The sequence below is a fragment of the Nerophis ophidion genome, linkage group LG03, assembly GCF_033978795.1.
Source record: "Nerophis ophidion isolate RoL-2023_Sa linkage group LG03, RoL_Noph_v1.0, whole genome shotgun sequence".
Taxonomy (NCBI): Eukaryota; Metazoa; Chordata; class Actinopteri; order Syngnathiformes; family Syngnathidae; genus Nerophis; species Nerophis ophidion.
Window position 1 is genome coordinate 84,064,930 of NC_084613.1, and position 12,850 is coordinate 84,077,779.

A 12,850-nucleotide genomic window follows, 5' to 3' on the forward strand; every position below is an offset into this window, starting at 1 on the left:
ATTATTAGTTAGCTTCACTGCGATGAGCTGGCGACTTGTCCAGGGTGTACCCCGCCTTCCGCCCGATTGTAGCTGAGATAGGCGCAAGCGCCCCTCCGCGACTCCAAAAGGGAATAAGCGGTAGAAAATGGATGGATGGATAGTTAGCTTCAGGATAAAAATGTTATTAAAAAGAATATACCTTAATGTTGGTTTTCCATAAATAAAAATGTTATTAAAAAGAATAACAGACGTGTTATAGCTTAATGTTGGTTTTACATAAAAAATGCACACATTTAGTTGTATTCAGTGTTGAAAAAAAATATTATATGGCTCTCACGGAAATATGTTTTTAAATAAAATAAAAGGTTCCCGACCCCTGCTCTATATAAATATTTATAATAGTACTTTATTATATGTATAAAAAAATATTTGATCTCATCTGGAAAATTAATGACTAATATTTGAGCACAATGCCTACTATTTTTTTTTAAATCAAATAATGGTAAAAATACAAGTTTCTAAAAAAAAAAATGTAATGTTAATATTTTGCACTTTGCTCTCATTTTTCATATTTATAATATAACATTTCATGATGCATGATACGTGTTTAGGAAAATGAAATTGGAATCTACTTACTTGAGAAAAAGTCCATCTATATAAAAAAAACTAAATAAATAAAGTCCATATTTTTGTACAAATTAATAGTAAAAACACAAGTTTCTAAAAAAATGTAATGTTAATATTTTGCACTTTGCTCTCATTATGCATGATATTTTTCATATTTATACATTTCATGATGCATAAAACTTGGTTGTGAAAATTAAATTCGAAAACTTGAGAAAAAGTCCATCTATATAAAAAAAAACTAAATAAATAAAGTCAATATTTTTGCACAAATTAATAGTAAAAATACAAGTTTCTACAAAATGTTAAGGTTAATATTTTGCACTTGGCTCTCAAATATTTTTCATATTTATACATTTCATGATGCATAAAACTTGGTTGTGAAAATGAAATTGGAATCTACTTACTTGAGAAAAAGTCCATCTATATAAAAAAACTAAATAAATAAAGTCCATATTTTTGTACAAATTAATAGTAAAAATACAAGTTTCTACAAAATGTTAAGGTTAATATTTTGTACTTGGCTCTCATTATGCATGATATTTTTCATATTTATAATATAACATTTCATGATGCATAAAACTTGGTTGTGAAAATTAAATTCGAAAACTTGAGAAAAAGTCCATCTATATAAAAAAAAACCTAAATAAATAAAGTCCATATTTTTGTACAAATCAATAGTAAAAATACAAGTTTCTACAAAATGTTAAGGTTAATATTTTGCACTTTGCTCTCATTATGCATGATATTTTTCATATTTATACATTTCATGACTCATAAAACTTGGTTGTGAAAATTAAATTCGAAAACTTGAGAAAAAGTCCATCTATATAAAAAAAACTAAAAAAATAAAGTCCATATTTTTGTACAAATTAATAGTAAAAATACAAGTTTCTACAAAATGTTAATGTTAATATTTTGCACTTGGCTCTCATTTTGCATGATATTTTTCATATTTATACATTTCATTACGCATAAAACTTGGTTGTGAAAATGAAATTCGAAAACTTGAGAAAAAGTCCATCTATATAAAAAAAACTAAAAAAATAAAGTCCATATTTTTGCACAAATTAATAGTAAAAATGCAAGTTTCTAAAAAAAATGGAATGTTAATATTTTGCACTTGGCTCTCAAATATTTTTCATATTTATACATTTCATGATGCATAAAACTGCTTATGAAAATGAAATTCGAAAACTTGAGAAAAAGTCCATCTATATAAAAAAAACTAAATAAATAAAGTCCATATTTTTGTACAAATTAATAGTAAAAATACAAGTTTCTACAAAATGTTAAGGTTAATATTTTGCACTTGGCTCTCAAATATTTTTCATATTTATACATTTCATGATGCATAAAACTGCTTATGAAAATGAAATTCGGAAACTTGAGAAAAAGTCCATCTATATAAAAAAAAAACCTAAATAAATAAAGTCCATATTTTTGTACAAATTAATAGTAAAAATACAAGTTTCTACAAAATGTTAATGTTAATATTTTGCACTTGGCTCTCATTATGCATGATATTTTTCATATTTATACATTTCATGATGCATAAAACTTGGTTGTGAAAATTAAATTCGAAAACTTGAGAAAAAGTCCATCATTATAAAAAAAAAAACTAAATAAATAAAGTCCATATTTTTGTACAAATTAATAGTAAAAATACAAGTTTCTACAAAATGTTAAGGTTAATATTTTGCACTTGGCTCTCAAATATTTTTCATATTTATACATTTCATGATGCATAAAACTTGGTTGTGAAAATGAAATTCGAAAACTTGAGAAAAAGTCCATCTATATAAAAAAAAACTAAATAAATAAAGTCCATATTTTTGCACAAATTAATACTAAAAATACAAGTTTCTACAAAATGTTAAAGTTAATATTTTGCACTTGGCTCTCATTATGCATGATATTTTTCATATTTATACATTTCATGATGCATAAAACTTGGTTGTGAAAATTAATTTGGAATCTACTTACTTGAAAAAAATTCCATCTATATAAAAAAAACTAAATAAATAAAGTCCATATTTTTGTACAAATTAATAGTAAAAATACAAGTTTCTAAAAAAATGTAATGTTAATATTTTGCACTTTGCTCTCATTTTTCATATTTATAATATAACATTTCATGATGCATGATACGTGTTTAGGAAAATGAAATTGGAATCTACTTACTTGAGAAAAAGTCCATCTATATAAAAAAAACTAAATAAAGTCCATATTTTTGGACAAATTAATAGTAAAAATGCAAGTTTCTAAAAAAAATGTAATGTTAATATTTTGCACTTTGCTCTTATTATGCATGATATTTTTCATATTTATACATTTCATGATGCATAAAACTTGGTTGTGAAAATGAAATTGGAATCTACTTACTTGAGAAAAAGTCCATCTATATAAAAAAAAACTAAATAAATAAAGTCCATATTTTTGTACAAATTAATAGTAAAAATACAAGTTTCTACAAAATGTTAAGGTTAATATTTTGCACTTGGCTCTCAAATATTTTTCATATTTATACATTTCATGATGCATGAAACTGCTTATGAAAATGAAATTCGAAAACTTGAGAAAAAGTCCATCTATATAAAAAAAACTAAAAAAATAAAGTCCATATTTTTGCACAAATTAATAGTAAAAATACAAGTTTCTAAAAAAATGTAATGTTAATATTTTGCACTTGGCTCTTATTATGCATGATATTTTTCATATTTATACATTTCATGATGCATAAAACTTGGTTGTAAAAATGAAATTGGAATCTACTTACTTGAGAAAAAGTCCATCTATATAAAAAAACCTAAATAAAAAAAGTCCATATTTTTGTACAAATTAATAGTCAATCAATCATCAATCAATGTTTACTTATATAGCCCTAAATCACTAGTGTCTTAATATTAATTAATTTATTTTGCTGTGCGTAAAGCTTATGCCTAAAAGTAAAAAAAAAAAAATACAAATTAATTAATTCATAAAAAGATTAAGAAAAATAAATAAAAAGATTAAAGATTAAAAATTAATAGTAAAAATACAAGTTTCTACAAAATGTTAAGGTTAATATTTTGCACTTGGCTCTCAAATATTTTTCATATTTATACATTTCATGATGCATAAAACTGCTTATGAAAATGAAATTCGAAAACTGGAGAAAAAGTCCAACTGTTTAAAAAAAAAAAAGACCAAAAAGAAACATGTGAAATGAAACAGAACTCGGTTGAGAAAAGTGTTAAAACAAGTGTTGCTTGACATCTGACGTGTTTTGCGGAGGTTCCGTGGGCTCTAACCGCGTCTCCGCTCCGCTCCCACGCAGAACCAGCCTTCGGCGAGGTCAACCAGCTGGGCGGCGTGTTCGTCAACGGCCGCCCGCTGCCCAACGCCATCCGGCTGCGCATCGTGGAACTGGCGCAGCTCGGCATCCGTCCTTGCGACATCAGCCGGCAGCTGCGCGTCTCGCACGGCTGCGTCAGCAAGATCCTGGCGCGCTACAACGAGACCGGCTCCATCCTGCCGGGCGCCATCGGGGGCAGCAAGCCGCGCGTCACCACGCCCACCGTGGTCAAGCACATACGGACGTACAAGCAGCGCGACCCGGGGATTTTTGCCTGGGAGATCCGGGACCGGCTGCTCGCCGACGGCGTGTGCGACAAGTTCAACCTGCCCTCCGTCAGCTCCATCAGCAGGATCTTGCGCAACAAGATCGGGAACTTGGCCCAGCAGAGTCCCTACGAGGCCGGCAAGGCGCCTCCGCACCCGGCGCCGCAGCCCGCGCTGCCTTACAACCACTTGTACTCCTACCCGAGCTCCAAGGTGCCCACGGCCGCTGGAATGCACACCCTCCCCGGACACATGGCCATGCACCGGATATGGCCCTCGTCGCACTCCGTCACAGATATCCTGGGGATCCGCTCCATCACGGAGCAGCAAAGTAAGAGTTGTGCGTAAAGCTTACGCGTAAAAGTGGGGTCTTCTCCAAAAAAAAAAAAAAAAAAAAAAAAAAAGTCTCCAAATGTGTGTGCAAAAAGATGTCGCGACTATTAATAATCTATAAACATGTCAGAAAAAAAAAAGAAAAAAGAAAAGTGAGATAATTTTTTTTGGGTGCGGTTGGTGCGTAATTGCGCACGAGTCCAAATCCATAAAAGTGTCCAAAAGCGCATTTTTTAAAATTTTTTATTTATTTTTGGAAGCACGGCATAAATCACCCCCAAATACTCACTGCTATACTCTCACTTTTCTTCTTTTGTGCTGCGGTTAATGTTGCTTGTTCGTCCGGGGGAGGGAGGGGGGGAGAGGAGTGTTGTCAGGCCGCGGTCGGGCTTCCTTTTCCCGGGCTGCACAGCAAAGAGGAGCCGGGGGAAGGAAGAGCGGAACATGTTGGCGCAAATGACGAACAGATGTGAACAATTGACTGGGGGGGTTTGATGCTTGATGTGTCTGAAATAAAGTTGGCGTAAAAGCTACACTTTAGTGGAATAAAACATAAGTCCAATCAAATAGATTTTAAATATTAATACGAAAAAAAGGCAAGATATCAGCTTTTTTTTAGTCAGTTGTAATATTTTACTCGTTTAAAGCTCCACATTAGTCATGGAGTTCACTTATGGAATAAAAAGATCAATATATTAACACATATTGACAACTAAGTCGCAACTTAATAAAATAAATGTGTGTATTTTATGCAACTAAACAAACAAACAAACACACACATGTTTTAACTCGTTCCCAATTTATTCAAAAAAATGTTTTTGCGTTGCAATTTTTTCCCCTAATGGTTTGTTTGCATACTTTCTTCCCATAACAACCACGTCCATTTTCCATCCATTTTATACCGCTTGTCCCTTTCCACCCAATACAATGTTTTTTTCCGCCATATATAAATTCTATTTTTCGTTTTATTTAACTTCCTGTGCTTAAAAAACCCTCTCAAACTCTCATTTCATAACATTTACATTATAAAAAGCACGTTATTATTTTTAGCCTCAATCATGTCTTCGTTTGTCTGAATTTGTATTGTTTTGTTTTTACGTATACGTTTTTATTTTTATTTTTTTTAAAGGACTTAACACATGCAGCAATACATGCAGGAGAGAAAATTAAGGATTTTTGATTTAAAAAAACGTAGTATTAATATTCTTATTGTTATTATTATTATTACTACAGTTTGTGTAAATAAATGCAAGAAAAAAAAGGAAATTATATTTAAAAACGGTATTATTAATATTTATATGTTTATTATTATTATTATTATTACTACTATTATTATTATTATTACTAAAGTTTGTGGTAATAAATGCAAGAAAAAAAATTAGGAAATTATATTTAAAAACTGTATTATTAATATTTATATGTTTATTATTATTGTTATTATTCTTATTATTATTACTATTATTATTATTATTACTACAGTTTGTGGTAAATAAATGCAAGAAAAAAATCAAGGACGTTTCACTTAAAAACTGATGAAGGATATTGGAAACAAAAACTGTATTATTGTTATTTATTATCATATTTTTTGTAGAAAACAAAATCAAGTGAGAAAATTAAGGATATTATAATTAAAACGGTGTTTTTTACTATAGTTAATATATGCTATAAGATAATATGTTCACTCTACCGATGACATTCAATAACAATTTGTTTATATTTATTGTGACAAAAAAATGGAATTAGATTTTTTTTTTTAAACAGAATTCCCCAAAAAGGCCCGAAAAGAAGCCAACCTTTCATATTTTTATGGTTGAAATTCAAATAAATCAGCAGCTGAAATGACAAATTATATTTACATTAGATAAATAATAATGCAGTATCAGCACGTTCATGTGTTCATTTGTAAGTCAATCATTTAAAATCGATTATTTATTTTATTTTTTACTACAATACTTAAAATATTTCATCTTTTGTCGCCCTCGTCACTAAAACACACCGATTTTTTTTAACAATATTGTTAATAAAAAGAATATTTTTTTTTTACCATACAATTTATCGGTAAATACTCGTTTATATTTACTACACCAAAATAAACAGGTTGGATATTTCTTTTATTTTAGAATATCATTTATTAATATTTTTGCTTGATTTTATTTAATTATGTAATCCTAACGAAAAGACACTGAGAATTCTTACATGATCGAGTAAAAATAATTATCATAAATGTGAATTATATGTCCAATTTTAAACGAACGAATTAAAAAAACAAATTAATTTATTGGAATAACATTGAAGCAAATAAAATATTAATATTTTGAAATATCAAAACAATAATTCAAAATGGCGCTTTTCATCACTAATTCATATTCTCCATCTAATAGATGTTTATGTTTTATGCATAAAATAATAATAATATTAATATCAATAATAATAATGAACATAATAATAATTCGTGTCAAATTTGATCCAAGCTGTGGATTATTTGACCCACGGGGCGCCTGCATCTGAACATATACAAACATCTTTTTTTTTTAAATATGATGATAAAAATCCACGAGGGAGTCAGAAATGATGGTGACGTAAGAGGACCACCCACGAAGTCGACTTTGCGCTCCAAATTCTAGTCTGCCACGGACAATTTTTCACGCAGCTCTCATTCTTCTTCTTTCAAACAAACGTCAACTATAGAAGTCCGCGCAGAAACACGCGCAGGCGCACTTCACACGTACCTCACATATTAAAATGAGTGTTTTTTTTTGTGTGTGTGTGATTTTGACGAGATTATGTCCACGTTATTGAACACGATGATCAAGATCTGGATGACTTTGACCCTACAATTAGTCTGCAAAGGTCCATGACGAGAAGTGCGTGTCATATTTCGGCCCACTTATGGAGCCAAATATATTCACTAATATCAATTAATAATTTTGCTTTTAACTCATTTAAAAACAATCAAAGTCCAGTAAATATTGAAATAATGCAACCAATGTACATTTTTTTTTGTATCTTAAAAAAAGAGTGGTAAAATATGTATAATAATATATGAAAATAGAAAATAAAGTATAGCATTTAATGATTACATAGCTCTTTAAATAATTACTTAAATGTGTCTTTGTTTTTATTTAAATGGTTTATTTATTTCATTGTATCATGATTTATTGAATTATTTTATGAACATGACTATAGCTGGCGTCATATAGGCTTCAGCCACCCCCGTTGTCCCGAGGGGGACAAGCGGTAGGAAATGGATGAATTGGCATAACATTTTGAAAATTGTATTTATCCGTTAAAGTCAGTGGGAATTATTGTTATTTTTCTATAATAAATGTGTGTGTATGTATGTATGTATGTATGTATATATATATATAAATATATATATATATATATATATATATATATATATATATATATATATATATATATATATATATATATATATGTGGGAAAAAATCACAAGACTACTTCATCTCTACAGAACTGTTTCATGAGGGGTTCCCTCAATCATCAGGAGATTGAAAAAAAAAATCTCCTGATGATTGAAGGAACCCCTCATGAAACAGTTCTGTAGAGATGAAGTAGCCTTGTGATTTTTTCCCACACCTACATATTGCGCTCAACCACGGTATCGAGCACTATTCTCTGGATAATCCAATCAAGACATATATATATATATATATATATATATATGCATCCTAGTCCCTGCTGTTGTGTCCTTGGGCAAGACACTTGACTCACCTGCTCCCAGTGCCACCCACACTGGTTTGAATGTAAAAATTAAATATTGGGTTTCACTTTGTAAAGCACTTTGAGTCACTAAAGAAAAAGCACAATATAAACACAATTCACTTCACTTCACATTTACACACACTTGATTGGCAACACTAAATGAACCCTAGTGTGTGAATGTGAGTGTGAATGTTGTCTGTCTATCTGTGTTGGCCCTGCGATGAGGTGGCGACTTGTCCAGGGTGTACTCCGCTTTCCGCCCGATTGGAGCTAAGATAGGCGCCAGCGCCCCCCGCGACCCCAGAAGGGAATAAGCAGTAGGAAATGGATGGATGGATGGATATACACACATACATGTATATATATATATATATTTACACACATGTATATACATATACATATATACATGTGTATATATATGTAAATATATACACATATATCTATATATGTATATATATATATACAGATATATATACACACACACACATGTACATATGTATGTATGTATATATGTATAGAGAGAGAGAAAGAGAGAGAGACATAGATATGTATGTATATACACATATTTATGTATATATATATATATTTATATATATATACACGTGTATAAATGTGTGTATATATGTATATATAAATTGATCTCAACTTTGTACACTGCTGCTGGAATTTTAATTTTCCTGAAGGAATCAATAAAGTACTATCTATCTATCTATCTATCTATGTATGTATATATATATATATATATATATATATATATATATATATATATATATATATATACAATATACATACATATACATATGTCTCTCTCTATATATATATACATACATATATATGTGTGTGTGTATATATATATATATATGTGTATATATATGTATATATATATTTGTGTGTATATGTACATATATGTGTGTTTATATAAATATACATATAAACATATTTATGTATGTATATATATCTACATACATGTGTATATATGTGTGTATATATACACATGTATGTGTATATATACATATATATAAATACATATATATACATCCATATATACATACATATACATATATAGACATACATATATATACATAAATACATACATACATACATAGGTTTCTCATAGTCATCATTTCCTTGCCCTTATGTGGGCTCTACTGAGGATGTCGTTGTGGTTTGTGTCGTGGTTTGTACAGCCCTTTGAGACACTAGTGATTTGGGGGCTATATAAATAGTCATTGATTGATTGATTGATTGACATACATACACACACCCATATATATATATATATATATACATATATATATATATGTATATATACATATATACATACATGTATATGTTTATATATATATATATATATATATATATATATATATATATATATATATATATATATATATATATATATATATATATATATATATATATATATATGTAGGGCTTCACGGTGGAAGAGGGGTTAGTGCGTCTGCCTCACAATACGAAGGTCCTGCAGTCCTGGATTCAATCCCAGGCTCGGGATCTTTCTGTGTGGAGTTTGCATGTTCTCCCCGTGAATGCGTGGGTTCCCTCCGGGTACTCCGGCTTCCTCCCACCTCCAAAGACATGCACCTGGGGATAGGTTGATTGGCAACACTAAATGGTCCCTAGTGTGTGAATGTTGTCTATCTGTGTTGGCCCTGTGATGAGGTGGCAACTTGTCCAGGGTGTACCCCGCCTTCCGCCCTATTGTTGCTGAGATAGGCGCCAGCGCCCCCCGCGACCCCGAAAGGGAATAAGCGGTAGAAATGGATGGCTGTATATACACATACACGTGTGTAATATGTATTTTATTATTATTCTAATCATGATTATTTTGAATGAAAAGTCTTTTCTGTCCTCCCCGCAGACGCGGAGTGGCTCGCCCACAGCGAGCAGCTGTGTCACGGCGCCCAACATCCGGGTCTCCCGGGCGCCCACCCCAGTGCCAGCCTCCACGGCGTGCAGCGTCATCACGTGGGTCTCTGCGACCGCAGCCACGTGGCGGCCGGCCAGTGGCAGCTGTGACGTCATCACCCGCTCGGACGAAGGACTGCGGGATTTTTTTGTCTTGTGTATCCATTCCACGAACGGTCCTTGAACGCATCACGGAATAAGGCTTCACGTTGGGAGGCGTCGTCCTGTGCGCATGCGCAGAACGTCACGCATTAAACAGCCACAGGGATGGAGAAGCGTTGCTTCTTAATTATTCATTTTTTTTTACATTTTTGTGTATTATGTTTTTTTGTTTTTTTTTGTCAAACAAACATAATCAGCCCCTCCCCCTCCTGTTGTTTAATGATCTTATTTATTATCTTCAAAGGTACGTTGAATGAAGTGCAATTAAGACTTAATTGGCTCATGTTGTTGTTGGACAGTTGACAAATGTTGCACAATGAAATTGAATGTATCTTATTGATTAAATTGTTTGGCTGTTATCAACTTTTGCTTTATTCAGGTAAACATCAACAGGAAACTGATTATTAAAAAGTACACATGTGCAAGAAAATTAAATAAAATACAAAAATACTAGTTTATTTTTCATTCAATAAAATTAACAGCTGATGTATTTATTTAATATGCAGTAAAATCCCTTTAAAATCGGCATCCTGTGGCTTTAGTTTGATTTAAAATTAATATTTTTGCCGATATTTTAGTAAACTATGATTTTATTTGAATAAAGAGACGTTAAAATGCTCTACTAATATTATTAAATACTTTGAAATAAATACAAAAATATAGGGTAGTGATTTTAACACATTCAAATATGTTTAAAACATCAATTGTATTTTAGAAATGCTTAAAAAATATGAAAAAACTTTGAAAAAATACATAAAATTAGGGTTTTATTTATACTAAACATCAATTAAGGTACACAATTATTATTTTTGGACATTTTTTTATTTTATTTTAAGGGTAAAACAAATGTTGCATGCAGGCCAAAAAATATATATATATATATTAAATTGTTTTCATTTGGCTTTTGGTTGATTCAAAATGAATATTTTTTGCAATATTTTAGTAAATTATGATCTTATTTGAATAAAGAGATGCTAAAATGCTGTACTAATAGTATTAAATATTTTAAAATAAATACAAAAAATATAGGGTCATGATTCAGACATATTCAAATATGTTGAAAACATCAATTTGGTTTTAGAAATGCTGAAATAATATGAAAAAACTTTGAAAAATACTTAAAAACTATTTTATTTATACTAAACATCAATTAAGGTACACAATTATTATTTTTGGAATTTTTTTTATTTTATCTTAAGGGTAAAACAAATGTTGCATGCAGGCCCAAAAAAAAAAAATATATATATATATATATTAAATTGCTTTCATTTGGCTTTTGGTTGATTTAAAATGAATATTTTTTGCAATATTTTAGTAAATTATGATCTTATTTGAGTAAAGAGATGCTAAAATGCTGTACTATTATTATTAAAAACTTTTAAATAAATACAAAAATATAGGGTAATGATTTTAACACATTCAAATATGTTTAAAACATCAATTGTATTTTACAAATGCTGAAATAATATGAAAAGACTTTGAAAAATACTTAAAAACTATTTTATTTATACTAAACATCAATTAAGGTACATAATTATTATTTTTGGACATTTTTTTATTTTATTTTAAGGGTAAAACAAATGTTGCATGGAGGCCCAAAAAAAAACATTAAATTGCTTTCATTTGGCTTTTGGTTGATTTAAAATGAATATTTTTTGCAATATTTTAGTAAATTATGATTTTATTTGAATAAAGAGATGCTAAAATGCTGTACTAATATTATTAAATACTTTGAAATAAATACAGAAATATAGGGTAGTGATTTTAACATATTCAAATATGTTTAAAACATCAATTGTATTTTAGAAATGCTGAAATAATATGAAAAAACTTTGAAAAATACATAAAATTAGGGTTTCACCATGTAAAACTATTTTATTTATACTAAACTTTAATTAAGGTACACAATTATTATTTTTGGACATTTTTTTATTTTATTCTAAGGGTAAAACAAATGTTGCATGCAGGCCAAAAAAAACAAAAACATATTAAATTGCTTTCATTTGGCTTTTGGTTGATTTAAAATGAATATTTTTTGCAATATTTTAGTAAATTATGATCTTATTTGAGTAAAGAGATGCTAAAATGCTGTACTATTATTATTAAAAACTTTAAAATAAATACAAAAATATAGGGTAATGATTTTAACACATTCAAATATGTTTAAAACATCAATTGTATTTTACAAATGCTGAAATAACATGAAAAAACTTTGAAAAATACTTAAAAACTATTTTATTTATACTAAACATCAATTAAGGTACACAATTATTATTTTTGGACATTTTTTTATTTTATTTTAAGGGTAAAACAAATGTTGCATGCAGGCCAAAAAATATATATATATATATTAAATTGTTTTCATTTGGCTTTTGGTTGATTCAAAATGAATATTTTTTGCAATATTTTAGTAAATTATGATCTTATTTGAATAAAGAGATGCTAAAATGCTGTACTAATAGTATTAAATATTTTAAAATAAATACAAAAA

At 29.4% G+C, this 12,850-nt stretch overlaps 1 protein-coding gene across 1 annotated transcript in view; it reads left to right on the forward strand.

The window, feature by feature from the left end:
• The window catches only part of LOC133550147 (paired box protein Pax-9-like), a 14,251-nt gene extending 3,533 nt beyond the window's left edge, over nucleotides 1-10,718 (forward strand). The window contains exons 2-3 of the mRNA XM_061896246.1: nucleotides 3,926-4,540; nucleotides 10,151-10,718. Coding sequence (XP_061752230.1) covers nucleotides 3,926-4,540; nucleotides 10,151-10,308 — 773 coding nt within the window. The 3' untranslated portion in view covers nucleotides 10,309-10,718. The remainder of the gene's footprint in view (nucleotides 1-3,925; nucleotides 4,541-10,150) is intronic.
• Nucleotides 10,719-12,850: the final 2,132 nt, after the last annotated feature.